At 29.6% G+C, this 22,004-nt stretch overlaps 1 protein-coding gene and 1 long non-coding RNA gene across 3 annotated transcripts; one reads left to right on the forward strand and one right to left on the reverse strand.

The window, feature by feature from the left end:
• Nucleotides 1–657: 657 nt before the first annotated feature.
• Nucleotides 658–17,812, reverse strand: LOC107446500 (beta-1,3-galactosyltransferase 1). Of its 2 annotated transcripts, XR_011638228.1 has the most exons (3): nucleotides 17,686–17,801; nucleotides 4,043–4,149; nucleotides 1,775–1,911 (listed from the first exon to the last, which is right to left on the reverse strand). XR_011638228.1 is itself a non-coding variant. In XM_016061171.3 (2 exons), exons 1-2 carry the CDS (start codon nucleotides 17,793–17,795, stop codon nucleotides 753–755), a joined length of 1,269 nt encoding a protein of 422 aa, XP_015916657.2. In that variant the 5' UTR covers nucleotides 17,796–17,812; the 3' UTR covers nucleotides 658–752. The 2 variants fall into 2 exon arrangements, 1 of the variants encoding a protein (XP_015916657.2); XM_016061171.3 differs by lacking the exon at nucleotides 4,043–4,149 and having other exon boundaries at nucleotides 658–1,911; nucleotides 17,686–17,812.
• LOC139427067 (uncharacterized) lies at nucleotides 12,000–19,599 on the forward strand. The gene is made up of 2 exons (XR_011638229.1): nucleotides 12,000–12,124; nucleotides 19,484–19,599. It is a non-coding gene; the product is annotated as an uncharacterized lncRNA (long non-coding RNA).
• The last annotated feature ends 2,405 nt before the right edge of the window (nucleotides 19,600–22,004 follow it).

A 22,004-nucleotide genomic window follows, 5' to 3' on the forward strand; every position in this document is an offset into this window, starting at 1 on the left:
AAAGAATGATGAATAGAAATTAAATTTCTTGTAGTCATACTGTAATAGCTTACTAATGAAGAACTTAAACTTTGATAGAAGAAAGCATATTTTCTTATTAATTTATTTTAAAAAGTACTTTAGGACTGCAATTTATAAAAATATGAAATTTTAAAGAGCTCCGTACTTTTTTTTTAAATATTAAAATTCATTTTTAACTCATATTTTTTGAAAAAAAAAAGAGATTATTTTCAAATAAATAATATTCAGGGATTTTTTTAAAATAATTCCTTAATTATTATAATTAATTACTATAATTTTCAAATTAAAAAATATTGAATTTAAAAGTAACTTTTAATAAAGTATTTCATGCTTATTTTAATAAAATAACGAAATATATTGAACACCTTAAAAATAAATGTATTTAATGTTATGTATATTAATCTCTTTACAGGCTGTTTATTTACGTTGCGGCTGTTTTATTTCTAATATAGAGCCCTTAATTAAAATTGGAAAATGGTTGGGTTTATTTATTTTCATTTCCAAGTTCCCTAAAAGTTCGGGTATCTTCATCAATATTCCAAGCATTTTCCTCGTCTTTCTATAACAGTTTGTTTTTTGCATCCGTACTTTATATTATTTTAGAAATAAAAAGATTCAGTGAAATAGCAACGAAAGTACTTTAAAATGACTTTACTTAAATTCACTACAAAGTCACTTAAATCCGTTTATTAATATTACAAATGATTAAGTTACAGTATTGTTGAGGGATTCTACGAATCACATTCAAAATTTTTTCTTCTTAACCACAGCCAATGTCTTCTTATATCTGGAGGTGTATGACCGTGACTGCTTAACAACCTTTTAAAATGACACGGTTGTAAATCTCTGACAGTATTATACATTTGTGAAAGATTAATTCTTTTTACTTTTATTTTTTCTGCAACAATACCGGTTATATAAACATCTTCTAAATGAAATAATTTCATTTTAATACTCTCCTCATATAAAGAACTAACTGAATCGCCAGTTAGTAGATAAGAAGGTCCAAACACAAAATCAGGATAAACATTAAAAGGATAATCATTATATGAAGTGTACCATTTGTTTCGGTGACTTCTTACAGGTGGCCATTCATGTGCCAATTCCCCAAGAATAGTTTTGGAATAATTTTGTGTCTCTGTTATGTTCAAAAAATTTTCTACATTGATAAACATATCATCATCTACCTTTAAAATGTATTTCACTTGTGAGCATACATTGGCAATCCATTTGAGTATAGAAATTGTTTTGATTGTCAAATTAGAGTATGTATCCACAAATTTACCTTGTATGATATCTTGGAATTTTGAATTTTCATTGGAGATACGTGAATCATATTTTGGATTTATTGGCAAACCTACAAAAAAGACTACTTTGAGTCCTTTTGTTTTCGCAAAATTACCCCAGGTTTCTCTGATGGCTGCTCTTGATTCCAAATGGGATGCTGATGATGTCACTGCAATCAAAAGAGTCAAATATTTTCCTTTATTTTTACATACATGTTGATGGTTGATGGTAAAGAAAATTTCTAATGGTTCTGGATTATTTCGAGTTTCTAGCCATGTTTTAAAAAGTTGAAGAAACGTGTTTGAATTATTAAAAAAGAAAAATGTCACATTGTGTCTTGCTTCGAGAAGAAACTTATGATATTCTTCATGCTCCGAATCATTATATTTATTGCTTCCATTATGCGATACATTCTTCTCAAAGTATTTAAAAACTTTGTATTTCAATTTTTGATTGATACTTTGATGATAAAGGGCATTTATTTTTAATGGTGCTACGTAAATATCAAAGCTTAAGACAAGTAAAATTATTAAGCATATGAGTATAATAAAAAAGATTTTCAGCGTGAGATGCGTCTTCAATTTCACTGTTGCACATCGTGACCTGTAAGAAAAAATATTATTCTCTAATGACTAATGTACGAAAGATCTTAATATATTAGGCAACATTTATTTACTTAAATAATATTTTCTATTTGTATGCCTTTATAAAGCCATTGTCCATATAAAAATATTATGAAATTTATTTCCTTTGATCGGCGTTTTTAATTACAATAGAAAATTATAAGGGTAAGAAATTCAATTCAAGTAATCTTTTGGAAGGTTTTATGGCACATAAATATTTTATTATTTGAGTAAAAAAAGTTGAGTTAAAAGTAAAAAAGTTAAGCTAAATTAGTTGATTTTTTAAAAACATTTTATCCCATTTATGAGTCTCTTCTAAACTCAGTACACATCTGTCATTGTTTGAAATCTGCCATGATTCCCAAACCAATCATCTCCAATTTTTATCAAAAGTGAAATTCTTGCATTTTTAAGCTTAGCTGACGTCGATACATTGTTAGGATATAAAAAATTCCTATCCTCCTACTTGGTATAGTATATTTCGTGGACTGAAATCTCAATTTAGTTTGAAAACATGCCATATCCTGGAGATGACATATTCTCGGAAGAAACTTGGAAATATGCAGACAGATGGTTACCTTATGAAATTATAAGCTAACAATAAATTATTTTGTTAAGGCTTGTTATTTTATTGACTTTTATCACACAATGAATGATTCAAAAGATAGTTCCTTAGATGGTACGAAAATAAAGAGAGATAAAACTAACTGTTAAGGATATGACTACAAATAATATGATATTTAATATCGTGGCCAGAGCATTATAAGAAAAATGTATTATCAAAATGCTAACTGCAGGGCCCGACTAGCCAAATTGGGACCCCCTCTGCTTCATTACTTCAGTAATGAAGAACCGAACTTTATGGATGTATTTAAATTTTTCGCCTCATTATAGATATGTAACAAGAAATTTGACTAGAGCCTAAAATAGCTGAAAAGTCCCCCTTTCTCCAATGGTCAGACGAAGTATCGTTCTGTCTATTTTATTGATTTTCTGACAATTCTATGTTCATCATGCCGAATGTAGTTTTCTGATTGTTAACTTTGTCACCTAGCTATTACGCTGACTCAATTAAGCCAATCAGAAGCCCATATTTTTGTAAACATATCGCATTTTGCGATAGGTAAAAATACAGGCTTTTCATTGACCAAATTTGTTCATCGTCATAGCTAAAATTTAGTCGAATTCCTCCCTGGAAAGCCATGGATTTACGAAAGATAGATTTTTAGCGTTCATACTATAGATTAATGAAGAAGCTAATATAAAACTGATGGATTTTACACTGTACATATATTTTGTTTAAAAAAAGTTTATTAAAGAAAGAAACCTAAAATAAACTTTTTATTCGATTTGGGGTAGCTGCCGCTTTCGCCAATGCCTTTGTCAGGCTCTGGCTAACTATGATTCAATTTATACGGACTTATTGAAGAAACCGCCATAATAAAACTTAACAACCTTTGTTACAAAATAGAAAAACACAATGTAAAAAAACTATGTTAGGCCGGAAAACCTTGCTCGATGACCGTCAGAACAAAATTAACTCCTTTGAGGAAGGCTCCCAAAAGTCATGCGATGGCATCTCTGAATTAACACAAATAGACAAAATGATAAATTCTTGTATTACACCCTCAAGTTATGGGTTTGGGCTTTAAATAAAATTCAAACACAAAACTAACAATGAAGCTTAGAATTAAGCATTATGAAACACCAAACTGCACAAGAATAAAAAGATCTAAACACATAAAACACTTAACCACATGAAAAAAGCACTATGAATTACCCTTAATCATGCTTGTTGGAATTATTTTAAACTCAAAGCTTAAAAAATACTTCAAAAGTTAATCACTTGATCTAAACTATTAAATTTATCCAAATCAAGTTAAGAAATATCAAAGAATTAAAGTTCAGAGCTATTATTCCCATAAATTATTCATAAAAATAGTCTCCTAGAAAATAATATAATATACAAATTAATAATTGGTTCAAATATTCAAAAATATTTTTATCAAACTCTTCTCATCATAAATAATCAGTATCATTATAAAATAAACATAAGGAACAACTTTCATGAGACAATAAACTTAAAAATAAATAAAAAGCATATTATATACCATCAGTTATTCCATTTCCAGGTGACATGCAAAGGTAGAGTCATGAGCTAATTCAAGGAATTTTTTTCATTTTGATTTTGGTAGTACGAGCTGAGTAGTAGCCTGCCCTAAAATATTTTCTTTATGTTAAAGTATTCCGTCAATGAAAAAATAACCGTTCTATTTTTATTTTCCCGGAGCGCCAGGCATATGCAATATGTCCACCATAAACAATTGTTCATTATATCCAAAATCGTGGAAAAAATTTATTTTTTAGTTTATTGCAGTAGTTTTATTGTAAATAATAATTATAATAGTCCATAATTTGCTTACGAATTAATATAAATATATACATTTTCTAAAAAACAAATTTTACTTGCAGTGAATTTCTCCCTATAAGGAAATTTTTAATCGGAACTTTAAACAGCGTTCAAAGTATTCGCCATATAACGAAGTGATTGTCTCACTATGATGAAGTTTTCATTTTCAATTGTATTCATTTTTGGAATTGTTTAGTGGTTTATTCCTTTTATTTCCCCAATTTTGAAAAAAATATGCCTTTAAAAGTTGGTTTTCCTGTGCAATTGATTCACCCTCCAATGTTCCTGGCTTTGAAACCACTTGCATTATTCAATATTCATTTCAAGCAATTCTTTACAATGAGTTTTATATTAAAAGTCATAATTATATACTTTTAATAGTTTAATATAGACAAAAATTTTAGTAACATTCATTTAAATAGATGAAAAAAGGAAATTTGAGTCCGCTATAAGCGAACTACCAATTTCTTTGCTTATAAGTGTAGGAAATAACATTTAAATAACGACCACTATACGTTCACTATAGCTGACTGTTCACTATATTTCAGCTCTTCTTAAAGCGTTGTTAGACTTTAGAATATTTTAAGTACCAACTTCTCAACTGTAGAACTCTATATGTGAATATGTAATATGTGAGCATCCTTTTTCTCGTTTTTGAAGCATAACTCTTTTTCCCAGAAGGCATGTAACCTTACGGCATACCCTCCAACTTATGAGGATTTTGAAAATAATTCTTTCTAGTGGTAGCGAACCAAAGTAGAAATTTTTAAAGCAAATGGATCTCTCATGAAACTTTTATCAGAACTTAAGAATCTAGCCATATGGCCTGCACTTTTATAAGTAATAGTGGACAAGTTACGCTAAAATTAATTTTTTTTAAATATTAAGACATTAATTTTGCTACCGTCTGAAAAGAAGATTTCTGAAACTACGGAAATTCCGTAGCAGTTGGAGGGTATGCCTTACGGCAACCTTTGTCAGAATTTTCTTTTTATTGTCACGAAAATGTTTGTACTAAAAACCTTTTTTCAATAAAGCAAAAATATTGCAGTTTCAAACCTTTCATTCTAAAAGGATTGAAAATTATTTTTTTAAATCTTTTCTAAAAAGTATTGTTACTTAAGAAGCTGAGCATACAAGACGTTGCGAAAAGAAACGTTATAATTACCTAGCTTTCAGATTATTTTCTCCTTAAGACTAACGTTTATTCAAGGATTTTTATCACGCTTGCAAACTCTAATAAGACAACCTTGATTTTCAGGTTTTTATACAGGTTGCTTTCCAAGGTTTTGGATTAGAGTAATGTGTGTAGAATAGAGCAGATTGACACCGATCTCGTTTTAGGATCAGAAGGTTTACAGGTAAACAGCATAAAAACCTTTTTAGGTTTACATATAAAGGTTTTTGCTGATTAGAAATAAGCCTTATTTTGCTATCTGGGTAACCTCCTGTGGTGACCCAAACATCAAATGAATCAATGAGTTCGAAAACCGGTCATCTCCAACAAAACTGATTTGACAGGAGAGACAAAAAATAAAAAATGAATAATTAAGTATCAGCTTGATATATAGAGCCTTTTTTATTTTTTGATGCTTAAATATTCTATGACAACTGTGCGACAGCATCACTTAATCTAAAAATAATTAGAATTTAGAGATAACTAGTTTTAGGACAAAATGTTAAAACCCGAATACTATACATTATTTTCAACAAGCGAAAATATTAAGAATCTTTCATTTAGAAATGAAATAAAGTCTTTTTTTAAAATCTTAGACTACATATTCGTGTAGATTCAGAAATCTTTTGGATTATGACAAACTTGTACCGGGCCAATTATAAATTTCTTCCCTAAAAATTAATTTGGTTAACTTTTATGATGCCTGTAATTTTCTTGGCAACTTTTCCAAAATATTCTTTCCTTAACTTGTTATGTTACCACTTTTAGGGTATTTTATTGTATTTATTTATTTTTTTATGTATAGAGAAAATATTAATGTGCATAAACTACCCATGAAAGGAGATGTGTAAGTAAAATTGCTATCTTGCAAGACTCCTTTCTTGTTTTTCAATAGGAACAGAATTTATCACTTTGTGTAAATTCAAAGATGCCATCGCCTGACTTTCGGGAGTTACATTCTTCCTAAAATAAGTTAGCTTTGTTCAGACAGAGCAAAGTTGTCCGATCATTTGTTTATACTGTGTTTTTCTATTTTGTAATAAGAGTTAAGTTTTTGTTTTGGAATTTCTTCAATAAGTCTATATCATAGGTACAAACGCAATCAACAGGATTTTTTATGAATATATTTGAACAATAATTATATTCGATTTCAAACTATTCGATAATTTAAAAATGACGTATCTTGCGAGCGGCAAGAAAGAAAATTTGCTGACTATTGCTATTGAAATAGGCGTTGCGAACGTTGAAAATTTGAAGTAATTATTTTATTTCTATTTGAAATAATAGAAAATCAAAATTACGAGGAAGATTTTTGTGAAAGAATTCTAGAGTTCACTCATAGAAGTAAATTAGAAATTCAAGAATCGAGCACGTAAATTAGAAATTCAAGAACAAAAGCGTAAAGATGAAAATAGGAGGAAAGAAAAGCTGAAATAATTAAACAAACTCAAGAAATAGAGGCCGAAGAAAGGAAACGAACTTAAAGAAATAAGTTTTCAATTAGAAAAATTGCGTATACAAAATAAAAGCAAACCGTTGTGAAAACGACAGGAGCGAAAATGATCTCTTGATTAAATCAAAATTTGGAGCTTCATAATATTCTAAAAAAGTTTAATCCGAAAGTGAAGGACATCAGCTGGTATTGTTTAAGAGACATGCAAAACGAGTGGGAATAAAAAAGAAAAAAAAGAAAGGGAACTATGGATGCCGCCTTTAATAGGATTACTTCCATACAATGTCGTCCAAATTATCGCAAGAGAAGAACAAATCCCAGATGATTATAGTTAAGTAAAAGAACTCTAGTTCAAAATGACACCCGAAAAAATCAGACAGTTTTTACAAAACATCAGAAAAGAGCGGAGACGAGTTGATTTGATTTTGAGCACGAACATAGCATTGTAACTATTTAAAAAAATGGATAAGAGGATTAGAAATAATCACTTTCGAATAGCTTTGCTTTTAAAGGATTACAGAACGAAAAGTCCCTTTGGAAATGACAGAATACTTCATTGATGTGTGGTTTAATTTTAAAAATTCCGAATGATGTCTGTCGAACACGTTAGAACGAATATGAAAACAAAACTGAAAGATTAAGAAAATTCAAACAACCAAATTAAGAAAGAGGAGAATAGAAAATTCAAACAGAATCGAAATATACCCCACTCCATATGCTAGATAAATTTAAAAAAAAATTTTTTTTCAGAAGCTTTAAAAAAGGAGAAAAATCAACAAAAAGAATTCCTTAAGATTGCTATATTTGCGGCGAATCTCATTTTGCAAGAGAATGCTAAAACCGATGGAACAGAACGGCGGATAATCCGAAGAAAAACGAAGTTTTAACAGCCAAGATTCGTCCCGAATTATGTTCGTATGTAATTAAAGTTATATATTTATTTAATGATTGATTATAATGCATAATTTTATTCTGTACATATCAACAACAAAAACATTTTTGATTCTTTCTACAGTGGATAAAAAAATTTATTTAAACAAATCATGGTCCATCTAACGCAAAGGCGTTAGGTTATTTTTTTTCAAAACATAGATAGTTAAAAATATAAAGGATAAACTAAGAACATCACTGTACAATTTAAATTTCCAATGTAAATTATTATAAGATTAATTTTAATGTAAATTTTTATAAATTTAATTAAAAAATTCCTAAGATTATCATTTTTATTGTAGGAGAAGTTTTTGAAGTCGTTCATATAGATATTAAAGTTAACTTTATTATTCGTGCTGGCAAACAGACTGCTAATCACTTTAAGTGGCCCGGGAAAAAAGACTGTGTCAAAATTTCTTAGAATATCACAAATTCAAAAATGTCTGCACCTTACCCAAATATCTTCCAGGTATTTTGCTTCCTTTGAAAGCTTCAAGATTAATGAAATTTTACAAATTGTTTTTGCTTTCTTTGTTTTAACTGTTTCTTTGCAAATTAAAGTATAGTAAAATTAAAAACTATCTCATTGTGTGAGTTTTTCTCTCACTTTCATTATACTTAACTAATTTGTTAAAATTGTTCCCAATAATTATTTTTGGAATTTATTGACATAAAAAGTTAGAATTAACTTCTCAACTTCATCTTTTTTGAGTTTTTCAAGTTGAGTTACTTACTATTAGCTTAAAACGACTGTTTTCTTAACTTCTAAGCTAATATGTCATTTTCTTGGCCTTCTAGTCATTTTACAGGCATTCAAAATGTAATGAATTTCTATTTTATTTTTTTTTTCTTGAGCAAATGTCAAAAAACTACACTGCTGTCTGTAAGATATTGATAAATGTAACTAAATAAATATACAAAAAAATTGAAGAAACTTTTCTTTCCGAATTGTCATGTTTCCGAAGAATCACACATATACGCATCTCACGTTGCTGTACAGACAAGTGAGCCATTGTTTCCAATGTATTTTTTCTCGCTTAATCTAGTGAAACCAAACAGAAGGACAAATACTTCAAAACGTACAACAGTGTATTTTATTATTATTATTATTTTTTATAAAAAGTACCATTGCTTGAAGTGTGCAATTTCTACAATGCTAAAATTATTTCTATCCAGTCACATCAGTTCATCTTGATGCCCTGGAATCTTTTTTTATTCATATGAATGCTGATTCTCTTTTTAACGACATTAGTTCCTCACCACCTCCGCATCACGTGGAAATGCATTTTACTCTGATTTGCCTTTCTCACTCACTGTGGTTTTACTTGTTCTGTTTTTCATCTTTTTTTCCTGCTTCGACTACTGCGTTTTTTTTTTTTTTTTTTTTTTTTTTTTTTTTTTTTGTAGTTTTGTTTCTCCCTTTATTTTTCGCATTTTTCGTTGGCAACTTCACGTTTTCAAATCACTTTTGCTTTTCTCACTTCTGTCTGACAAGTCTTGAAAATGGGAGCCCATTTCTGATGCGTTTGAAACATGTCGACTGTTATTTGCTATTTATTTATTTTTTGAAGAGAATGAATTTTTTAATCAGGTAATATCTTACCGCTTCAGTTTCTTGTGATTATTCATTTACTATTTATCCTTTATCATTCAATTCAGCATGAAACACTGCATCGTTTCTGCCACGAATTGTTCTCACGATCAATTGTGCTCACGACGAATTGTCTAGTTGTTCTCACGATGAATTGTCTCGCGACAAATTGTGCGTGATAAATTGTCGCTTCGATGACTTGACACAGATGCGTTAAATATTAGTATAAAAATGAATTCTGCATTTTTCATATATTATACTACTGGCCATTAAAACTGCTACACCAGGAAGGAGACACACCATGAACGTGAAGTTTGCAGGACGGATAAAGCATGTTGTGGTATGCAAATGATCAGCTTTTCAGCGCATTCATGCGATCAGGCACCGGTGGCGTCACCTACAATGTATTTAAAAGAAGAGATTTGACAGTAAGTTTCTCATACATAAATTGAATTTGAGCGTTGTTCTTGGGTAAAAAAGTTTTTGTTATGCCTCTTATAAGCAAGGGAAATGCTTACCAGCACGTGTCTGAGTTTGATCTAGGTCAAATTGTGGCCTACTGGGATTGCGGTTTATAATGCCGAAGTATTGCTGCTCGCGTTGGTCGAGATCCCACGACTGTAAGGAGAATATGGAATCGATGGGTTCATGATGGTCATATAGAACGCCGTGCAGGATCTTAGCGGCCCCCAATCACTAACAGTCGAGAAGACAGACATGTTATCCACATGGCTTTAAGGGATCGTACAGCTACCTCACGAACCCTGAGTCAACAAATGAGTTCATTTTCAAGACAACGAGTATCTGCACGAACTGTCCGAAGACGTTTGCAGCAGCATGGACTGTCAACACTGCGACCATGGCTTCGACTACCCTTGACGCTGCATCACAGGCAGAAGCGCCTCCAATGGTGTGATCAACGACGAACCTTTACGCAGAAATGGCATGACGTCGTCCTTTCAGACAAATCCAGGTTCTATATACAGCATCATGATAGCCTCATTCGTGTTTGGCGACATTGTGGAGAACGCTATTGGCAGCTTGCATTTGACATCGTCATACTGGCCCATCACCTGGAGTAATGGTATCGGGTGCCATTGGATACATGCCTCGATCACCTCTTGTTCGCATTACCGGCACTTTGAACAGCAGCCGTTACATTTCTGACGTGTTAGGACCAGTTGCGCTGCCTTATCTTCGAGGCCTCCATAAAGCTACGTTTCAAACAGCAATGCACAACCGCATGTTGCCCGATCTGTCCTGACCTTCCTAGAAGCAGTACATGTTCGCCTCTTGCCCTGGCCAGCACGTTCTCCTGATCTCTCACCAACTGAAAACACCTGGTCAATGGTTGCCGAGCGACTGGCACGCCACCACTCGTCAGTCACTACTGTCGATAAATTGTGACATAATGTTGAAAATGCATGGAATGCTGTACCCGTTCATGCTATCCAATCTCTGTTCCACTTGATGCCCAGGAGAATAAGTGCTGTTATTGCTGCCAGGGGACGCTGCTCTGAGTACTTATTCCTCTGGATCTATACATCCAAATATCCTGAAAATTTAATCACTTGTTCCTCCAACTATAACGTATGTGCCCAATAAATATTCATTCTGTTATTTGCATTCCTACCTGGTGTAGCAATTTTAATAACCAGTAGTGTATTTTTCAGTGTTTATTTCACTTCTTTATAAATAAATTCACTTTTAAGAAACTACAGTTTAGCAAATCATTTGAGTTGTTTTAAACATGTTAACACTGATTAATAATGTTGTTGGTCAGTGAGCGGATGGGTGACCACTTTTATCTGCCCAAAGGACTGAAGGTGCGCGGTCCTTGTTTGTTCTACCATTAAGTGCTCGACCGATGAACCACCGGTGCTCTTAGCCTCTATCAGTTAATCGCCCCATTAATGGTCATACATGTGCAATATCTGATCTTAACTGATTGTATTTAAGTTGTTTTTTATTGAGATTTAAGAAAACGTTTGCAAAATAAATATGGAATAAATTACTTTTCTAATTTTTGCAATTCGTATGGATAAAATATTTTTTTATTTGAATGTCAGTATTTTTTTTTCATGTTGGAAATGAGTTTACAATGATTCACATCAGATTATGATATATATTTTTTAAAGTAAAATTTTTCTTGCTTTTAAAAAACTAATAAATGTCTTAATCTCATTTACGTCTGTAAATCATCTTATTTCCTTTCTTACTTTAAATTACTACAGTTGCCTGCTAAGATTTTGATAGAAGACATTTCGTAGGAAAAAATTTAAAACTTTCTTAAAAACAAACAAAAAAAGAGCACGTTTGCATTATATTTTTAAGCTAGAAACAAAATAAATAGATAAAGAATGTAAATTTAAAATTTCACAATAATAAATAAATGTTTGATTAGAAGACAAAGAAACATTTAAAATAATTTATTTGTTTAAATCTTGTTATTTTTTATAACTTTGATTTGAAGTTCCAGATGAGTGCCTCATTTCAAATTTTCTTGATTTCAGATTTTGTATTAGTTTCTTCTTTGTTTGGATACTACATAGACTGTATTCAAACTTGCAGCAAAACTGTATGCTAACTTATAGAATATAATAAAAATTCTATTATGACTTCCACTTATGAGGTATTAAATTTAGAATTCTTTGAATGATTGTGTAAAGATGAGGAAAAATATCAATTTCATATGAAAATACCAATATTTCTGGTACACGCATAAAATTTATAATATTGTAATAACGTATATTGTAATATTTATAATAATGTATCTGTAGCAGAAGTAATTTCTATTTAAGTAGTAATTTGTATATTTGAAAAGAAGCAATTACAGGGAAGTTTTCTCTGAGAAGACCCAAATTTTAGTGTGGAACAAAGGCAGTGGGGGTTTCTCAAAATAAATAAATAAATAAACACCAACACTGTTCGTGGAAAAAAAAAACTAAAAATGTCCGAAAAATTTAGTCTTAACTGGTCCGGAAGTTAACTGATAGTAAAGACAGTCGCAGTAGAGCACTGAAGTCAAGCATCACCGCTGCGCTCAGCAAGCAGGTGGGTGACGATTTTGATTAGCATGCGTAGTGACCGAGGGTGCGCGGTATCGGTCCTCGTTAAACTGTTCTACCGTGAAGCGCTCGACTTCACACCCAGGCCTCACGAGCCTCCCTCATCTTAATTTCCGCAATTTTCTTTCTTCTTTTATTGCTCTTTGTTCGTTTACTTCTTCTTTTCTCTTTTTTCCTGTAAAAAAATTGTGCTCACGCCTTGCAACATTAGAAATAAATAAAAGACTTTTGGAACAAATTCATTACTTAAAAAAATAATATTTTAAGATTTTTTTTAATCTGTTTGTATGCCTTAACAAAGCGATTGTCCATGTAAAAATATTGTTGGATTTATCTTCATAGGTTGGATCATTCAATTAAAGTAACCTTTTGGAGAGTTATATGGCATATAAGTATTTTATTATCTAGTTGATTAATATCTAGAATGTAAGGAATGTGCATAAAAATTTCTTTCAATATGCATTAAAGGCTAAAAATCAAAATTTATCATTTTTCTGCTACTTTTAAAAATTAGAAAAAAAAGCAACTTAATTTTGGAAAAAAATCACATTTATGAGTTTCTTTTAAGTCAAAATTTACCATTTTTTTGCCATTATTTAAAATTCCGGTATCAGGGAGCTAGACAAAAAAATATTGCTTTCAATTACATTCAATAATTTTAAACAAACAAACTTTATTAAACGAAACCAAAAATAGATAAATTAAAATATAAATAAATAAATAAACATCAGGAGCATATATCCTGTTCAGGTGATCAAGAATAGAAATAATGAATAATTTTATTGGGAGTACAAATTAGTTTGGTCCGTTTTTAAGAGATGCTATGAATGTTTCATAACATCTCTGCTGTTATGAATGTTTCATAGTGACATCTGGTTTCGGTGGTTTCAGAGAGGTTAAACATCTGTCAATAATATTCAGTTTATATCGCTTTGAGTTTCATACAAAAGCCCTGCTTTTTACTTTGTTGAATATGTCAAATTTTGTGGTAACTAAGCACCATTTGCGGGAGGTTTTATGTTTCTGCTTTAATTGGAAGAAAAGTGCAGCTGAAGCGCATAAAATTCTTGTAGAAGTTTATGGTGACAATGCTCCAACTGATAAACCATGTAGGGAATGGTTCTGACGTTTCAAGAATGATGAATGAAGAATGGTGAATAGTTTTGATTGCTATGAGCTGCTACAACTTGGTGATTCCATTACGGGCGATTGGTATAGGCTACAATTGATTTGTTTGAGCCGTGCATCACGAGAAAAACGACCGGAATACGAGCAAAGACATGACAAAGTTATTCTTCTGCATAATAACGGTCGGCCTGATGTCGCAAAAAGCCGTAAAAAACTATTTTGAAACGCTCAAGTGGGATATTTTACAGCTCCCGCTGTATTCGCTGGACATTGCTCCTTCTGTTTACTGGTTGTTTCGACAGATGCAGCACGATTTGGCAGGTCACCAGTTCACTTCTTTTGCAGAAATCGAAAATTGGCTCCTAACTTGGATCGCCTCAAAAGACGAGACATTTTTTCGACATGGAATTCGAAAATTGCCTGAGAGGTGGGAAAAAGTAGTAGTCAGCGATGGACAATACTTTGATTAATCTGATCATTCATTTTGTTCTGAAATAAAAGCATTTTTGATCACGAAAAAACGGACCGAACTAATTTGTACACTCAATATAAAAGTAAATAAAAAACATTGAGAAAATTGAGAAACATTGAATATTTATGCGCATATTACACACGCATATTGAAACGTGAATAGATACTTATATATATTTGAAAACTAAATAAATATGCACGCAACCTATATATACTTATATGTATGCGATGATTATATGCATATGGTATAAATAAAGTAATAATTATAAGAAGTGTAAAATATTTAGCATTTAAATAGTAATAATAGAAACACATTTATCTGTTTGGCAGACAACTGGGTAAAAAAAGAAAAAATATTTTTTGCTTTTCTAAAGATTGAAAAAATGATCAATATCGTCCATATTAATTATAAATTCATACAATGTATGTCAAAATTTAGAATATACTTTTAGAGACCGCAATGAAATAGGTAACATCTTAAATAGTTAAGGACATGGACGTCGCAACCGGGAGGTTCCGAGGAGACCCCCTCAATGTTTGGGGAGCAAGAATCCTACTTTCTGAGAAAAAAATTATTTCTGTTTTATTATCCATAAAAAATAATTTGTGTTTTTTACATAAAAAAAATATTATAAAAAAAATTTATTTGATAAAAAAGTAAAAAAATTATAAAAATTAAATACACGTCGAAAAAAAAATTGTATCGAAAATAACTAAATAAACTTTAACAAAAGTAATAAAATTGTGAATGCCACTCAAATGAGTAACAAATGGATTCATCAAAATGGGAACCGTAATATACAATAAATAGTTTTGTCAAGAGATCAGAAAAAATCTATTATTATTAATTTTATTTTTTGCGTATTTTCCCACATCTTGAAGTGAATCGAACATTTTTTGCAAACAATTATTAAATTCTTTTATGCAAAAATGTACGCATACAAAATAATTTTTAATAATTTGTTGCATTTTATTGTTTATTTCATAATAGTCGAAAAATTTAGAATTGTAAGGCATAAATTTTTTTGCATAGTCTTAAAATAGTAATGGTAAGTTATAAAATACAAAATTTTAATGGAATCGGTCGAATAGTTTGCAAGAATAGAAATTTTAAATATAAGACTTTCAAAAGTACAACGCATTGGTCTATGACTTCATAATGAATAATCTTGTCATGTAAGGGGAAGAATAATCTTGTCATCAGCTCACACGGTTATACCCGAAAAAATGTACTTTCTAATATTGTATTAATGTAGCAAAAGCAAAATATATCAATACAATAGTGTGAGCAACACCAAAAAGTTTGAACTCATATAAAATATAAGGTTATCATTTTATGGTGTTAACAAGTAAAATTACTTCTCATTTATTACTCCTAATAATTAGACCAAATTATTAGACGCACTGTAGTGTTTTAATAATTACATGTTTTGCACGTGTTTATACGCAACACATTTATATTTAAATATACATGTAATGGGTTTTTATTCGGGAGATTTTTTACGTACTTTCTATTTGTATTTATTTTTAACGAATTGTATTACAATGTTAACCAACTGATACATGAAAGTAAACAAGTGCAAACCGGTTTCAGTCGCGTAAAAACAATTAAGCTGTATAGTTTCATCTGATAATTAAGATTTTAAGTAGAATTTCATTGTGCGTCTAATAATTTGGCCAGGGACTGTATATATATATATTTCAAATACAGTATTTTTTAAATCCAAGTAATAGCTCCTTATGTTGGGATTAACATATTAACAAAACGTTAATACATAAAATTATGGTAATTATATATTTTATAAACATAATGATCTTTTTTTTAAAGTATCGAATTTTAAAGAAAAATACGAAGATAAATAAGAGACCATCACGAAGATTGGTGAGCAGGATTCGGATTCTCCTTGTATTTAAAAATGTATAAAAAAAATCATAAGATTCTGTGCTATATTAAATTTATAGAATTTAAATAAAGCATGATTTTTATTAATTTTTCATGTTATAAAGATTAAAATGGTATTAAAAATTTTAATTTTGGTCTGATTTTGTTGGTTAATTTATTGATATTGCTTGTAAAAATTTCTACTGCGTGCACGTAAAACTATTTTTCAGAAATAAAGAAAAGAAAAATATTTTTCCACGATTTTTTGAAATATTGTAAATATTTTTTCTGGGTGCCTTCCTGAGAAAATTTCTGCAGATGCTTGTTAACTTTGCAAACATAAATTTCGAAATCTGTGAACTTTAAAAAAATTATGATTGTCATTAAAAACTGTAATTTCTCAATTTAGACTTTATTAATTATTTAACGACCCGCAAGTTACATAAATTACGATTGGAGACATCCCTTTTGGGGGAAATTACGGATTTTAACAATAATTTTATGCACAGTGAGCAAAAAAAAAAAAAAAAAACACGTTGAATTACTTTTGATGTAGTGATCAGATCTTTCCGTTCTAAAAGTTTATCTTAACGGCAACCTTAAATATGCTAATTATTTCAAGATAAATCTACATAATCAGACATAAAAATGTAATTCTCTGAATGCCTTGTTTTTGACGGATTTAGATTTCTGACCCTTAAAATGTTCGCAATCTGGGAAATATTGTCTTAATACTTTAGTCAGGATAGCGATCATTAGTGTTGGACCCCTTAATGTTAATTTTACTTCTTACATATTTCGCCATATCTTGGATAAATGTTTAAGCGAATGAAAAAGTTTTGCACAGGATTAAAAAATTCTTTTATTCAAAGATAATCACACGAAAAAATAAAGAAATAATTTTTAATAATTATTTATTATTTTTATTATTTAATTTAAAGTTTTAAGGTAATACATGCATCATTTTAAGGAATATAGTTTTAAAATACAAATTTGAAAAAGATCATATTTTGAGTCAAAGAAGTTATCAAATACTTTTCAATCCGTTTATCTTTTTTAATTACTGCATAGAATTAAGATAAATTTTAATTTTTAGCATTTTTTATTTTTATATCGCATTTTGGTAATGAATCAAATAAATAATAAGACATGACTGTCCAAAAGGTTACTCACAAATTTTTATTGTTTTTAAAAATTAACGAGGATAATTCATTTTTATATAGTCCATCACTTTGCATACAAACAGAAAAAAAATTTTTTTTTCTTAGGAGTTAAAATTGTACAAAATGTTGCTCAATATTTTGGATCGAATATTATTTGCATTTTCAACACTGTCATCCCAAATTATAAATTAGTTTAAATTTTCTCTAAAAATAAATGCAATAGTTTGTATGCAACTAAAATGAAAAACTTCATTGCAAGTAACTAAATGAAAATTGTATGATCATGAAGAATTTCATGATCACACTAACTTTCAGTACTATTACAATATGTTTATATTGTTTTGAAAGTTGATAAATTAAAATAAAACCCATAAAAAAATAATTATTTTTGTTGAAATTTTTAATATGCATAATAAAAAATACTGTCAATACATAATAAAAAATACTGTTATAAGAACCGATATGAGATAATATACAATACCTTCTCCATAAGCGATTTATTAACTTCATGTTCAAGCGAAGGACTGTGTTTCCAAAGTAGTTGTTGCTATGCAACAGCTGGCTTCTGTTCAAGCTCATTTTCAGCTCCATTGATCGCTTAAATTGAATAACCACTTTAGAGATTGTTTTTCTATCATAATATTTATAAATGAAGAATATTCTCCAACATTACTATTCAATAACAAATGCTATTCAAAAAATGTTATTTAATTCCATGAAATACAAAAAATTAAAATGTTATATTTAATATATGACATTTTAATAATTGTAATTTTTAGTTATCGTTAATCTGAAATTAATTATAAATGACATGTAAGTTAATTATAATTAATATGTTATCCCTCTACCCTTTATACATACTTTATATTTTTGTTATTTTGTTTCAAATTCTGTTGATTAAATGATTAAAAAATCATTTTTATGATGTTCCTCACACTATTGTATTAATATAATTTGCTTTGGCAACATTGTCAGAAAGTGCCAATTTCTGCTGTTTTTCGTGGATAATTTTTCTTCAATAAAATTTTGTTAATATTTTTTCTTTCATTAAAATTTTTATAATTTTTTTCTTTTCTTTTTTATTTATTTAGATCTTTTCTAGTTTTCTTCGCGAAATTATCGAATTTTAAGTGTTTAATGTACTAGCAGCTTATGAGCAGTGATTACGCCTTTTTTACAACTTTTTGAATTTCCCTTAATTTTTAATCTTAATATTAATATATACATTAATATTAACATACATGTGCATAAATATCATTATCTTCATCAGTATCATTGGCGTCACAGCCAGGGTGGGCCCTGGCTTTCAGAAAGAATTATCTTCCATCCTGACCTATTCTCAGCAATGGTACTCTAGTTTTTACAGTTTAGTACGAGAGCCGCGATGGCTCAGGGGTTAGACCGTTCGCCTTCCAGTCGATACGAATTCCGCATCCGACTTGCACCGACCACAGTGTGCTGACTTGAAATATCCTCAGGGGTAGACGGATCATGGGTTAGAGTTCCCTTGCCATCTGGCTAGCCATGGGAGGTTCTCGTGATGTTCCTCTCCATGTAATGCAAAAAGTCCTCCTCGAAGGCAAATTTCTCCCAATATTCGATCCATGAGTTCCCTTGTCTTCTGGATTGGGTTCAAAATTACAAGGATACGGAGTTGAACACTAGTAGTCGTAAACCCAAAAATTGCATCGGCTACTGAACGACCGTTAAAAAATAAATAAGTTTAGTGCGAGGAAATCCTTATCTACGGAATCATACCATCTGGGATTGGATTTTGCCCTTGGTCGATTCCCAGATGTCACCATTTGAATTTTGATATATTTAGTAATGCCATGTTCTTTATTAAAATGGTTAAGTTCGTGGTTGAAGCTCCGTTAAACTGGACACCAGCGAAAATAATTGGAACTATTTTTCTTTCGAATGCGTTTAATGCACACTTTTGAGGTCATAGTCAACGATTCCGAGGCAGCAGAGATGTACTTTTGATAATACTAAACCTAAGGACACTAGACCTCAGGAATTTACGCAGCTAAAAAAAAACTGTGCTTGGCCACAATAATTCTATTTGGAATTCTATCTCATTTTTAGCGTTAATCTCTGTATTTGAAATGAAATTGTCAACTTAATCAAATATAAACAGTGCAATTTCTAGAAAAAGAAAATTAATTTGATTCAGTTAAATTAAATCATGAAAAAAGAAAACAATTTCTAATATTTTAAAACCTGCCACTATTATTATAAATATGACTTTCTTACTAATTCATTTTTTTTTCTTTTAGGTTCCAATAATTACAAGTTTCAGCAGGTAGACGGAAACAGTATTTAAAATAATTTTGCTGGTTTGTAAAAAAAAAAAATGAAATTTTAGTTTTAAATAAAAGTAATTTGAATTTCAGCTGACTAATTATTTAAATTTATAGTTTTATAGCTTTAAAAATTCAAGCACCTAAGGCAACTATCTTCTAAAAATATGAGTTCCCTTAAGCAATTCTTACTAATTGTAGAATTTGGATAAGTGTTATTTTAAGATGATTTAATTCAATCTATTAAAATTACAGAAGAATTATGCATTTGAAACTTTCTTTTTCTCTTTTAATATTAAACCTTAGGCAATAATTGCTTCTTTTGCTAAAAAGAAGCAATTATTGCCTAAGGTTTAATGTTAAAAACTTCAGGTTCATAAATGAAGATCTCTACTAGTGAAAAAATGTAATGATATGCATTATTCTTCATATAATATCTTTATATATATATATATTATTTTTTTATATAGTGAAGTTAAAAATTAATAAATTAGGTGGTCCGTATAACACCTCACCTTCGTAAGTACTAAAGAAAACAGCTTTAGGTTGAGCTACATAAGCCTGAAGTGTAAAATATCGCATCTTTGGTTGATAAATTATTACTTCTAAAAATACAAAAATATATACTTGAGGTTACGAAATAATAACTTAAGGTAGAACATGGAACACATGACGTTAATAAAAATAACCTTTCCAAGTGTTGAAAATACACATAAAAAGGTTGATTTATAACAGCCAGAAGTGTAAAATGACGCACCACAGGTAGAAAAATATATACCTCTACAAGCATAAAATTAGATACCTGAGGTTGAAAAGTAATTACCTGAGGTAGAAAAAAATACATCTGAGGCTGATTCATAATAACCTGAAGTGTAAAACGACACACCACAGGTTGATAAATATATACCTCTACAAGCATAAAATTAGATACCTGAGGTTAAAACATATATACCTCAGGAGGTATATTTGAGGTTGATTTTGAGGTATTCATTTGCACCCTTTTCAATCTAACGACGTATTTAAATAACAATTTCCTTTATACCTTTAAAATATACCTCGTTTATACCTCGATTTTTTCATAAGGGAAAGAGGTTTCACGAATTAGTACATTTTATATCTGGGAATGAATACTTTTATAACTTCTAGTTAGTACTTTTTATAATCTCTGATTATTTTTAGATCCAACCTATAAATCATATCTTGTTTAATCTTTCGGTTTCCTTTATTTATTTATTTGAAGTAAAATACCAATTAAATAGATATAGCATTTTTTAAATGAAAATATATTTCTAAAAACAATAAGTTGAATATTGAGCAAATTAGGAAAAAAATAAGCATTTATAGAATATTACATTATTATTTCGTACAGCAACTTTTCAAATTAAAATAAAATAACTTAATTCTTTTTTAAAGAACAATGCTTTCCAAATTACCATTTTTAACGTTTATAATAATTACTTCAATTCATTTAGAAGTAAACCATAATTCGGCTTATCTTATTCATTTTCACACCAAAAATAAATTCAAAACTAGACTAGATATAGCACAAGGACTGCAAATTTAATTGTCGGGTGTAAAACCTTATTTAAGATTGATAATGATAAAACGATGAAAAATCTACATTCCTCTAATTAAATATTTTAAAAATAGTCTGTTTTTAGGTTATAATGTTCGTAATGACCTTAATAAACTCTAATCTTAATGTCGGGATTCCGCCGATAGAAGACATTTAATATATCAATGGAAGACACTAAAGCTTTATATCAATTAGTAATTAGTTTTAGAATTACAATTATAGAATAATTATTTTTACTACAGAATGAAAGGTTTTAAAAGACAAATATTTGTTAGTGTTTAATATTCAATCAAAGAAAAAACATAACCCATATTGAAATCTAACAAATAGTCCCTGATAAATTTTATGACAAAAAAAATTGAAGCCTGATTGATTTTCGGATTCCAGAAACACCTTCTAGTTTTACTATTCAATCAAATTGGTTTCGATGTCTTTCAACCCACCTGTCACACTAGTGATCAGCATATTTTGATATCATTTTTGTTTCGTTCTTACTTAATATTAATTTGTATGCGACAATTTTTTTTTACTACATTTTTGTGAGAAGTTTAATAATATAATATTGAGGGCATTAACTAAAATAATTTTTCTTGTATGCTTCTTTTACTTATATCATCCACACCCGCAAGCAACTGTCTGCTCTAAATACTGCGATAATATAAAATGAGATAGTAAAACAAAACATATGGAGTTATTTAAATTCATGTTCAAAAAGTATTAATTGTTTTTTGAATTGACAATTTCAGTCATCTTTCAGGTATTTAAAACTGTAGCATATCACATGAAAGTATTAAATATATCATTTTTAGAATATTAAAGTAAAATAACAAAAAAAAATTCTGATCCTTAGGAACAGATATTAAATAGTCTATCATAATCGAATGATGGAGCATCAGGGGCGTACGCAAGGGAGGGGTTTAG

The sequence above is a fragment of the Parasteatoda tepidariorum genome, chromosome X1 (genome assembly GCF_043381705.1).
Source record: "Parasteatoda tepidariorum isolate YZ-2023 chromosome X1, CAS_Ptep_4.0, whole genome shotgun sequence".
NCBI classification, from domain to species: Eukaryota; Metazoa; Arthropoda; class Arachnida; order Araneae; family Theridiidae; genus Parasteatoda; species Parasteatoda tepidariorum.

What these genes read in the sequence shown, in the direction of transcription:
- LOC107446500 (XM_016061171.3), bottom strand. Translation starts at nt 17,795, where the DNA reads ATGGAGCTGAAAATGAGCTTGAACAGAAGCCAGCTGTTGCATAGCAAC. An exon ending in ATAAATCGCTTATGGAGAAG is followed by an intron (nt 1,912 to 17,685) that starts GTATTGTATATT and finishes TTTTTCTTACAG; the next exon opens with GTCACGATGTGCAACAGTGA.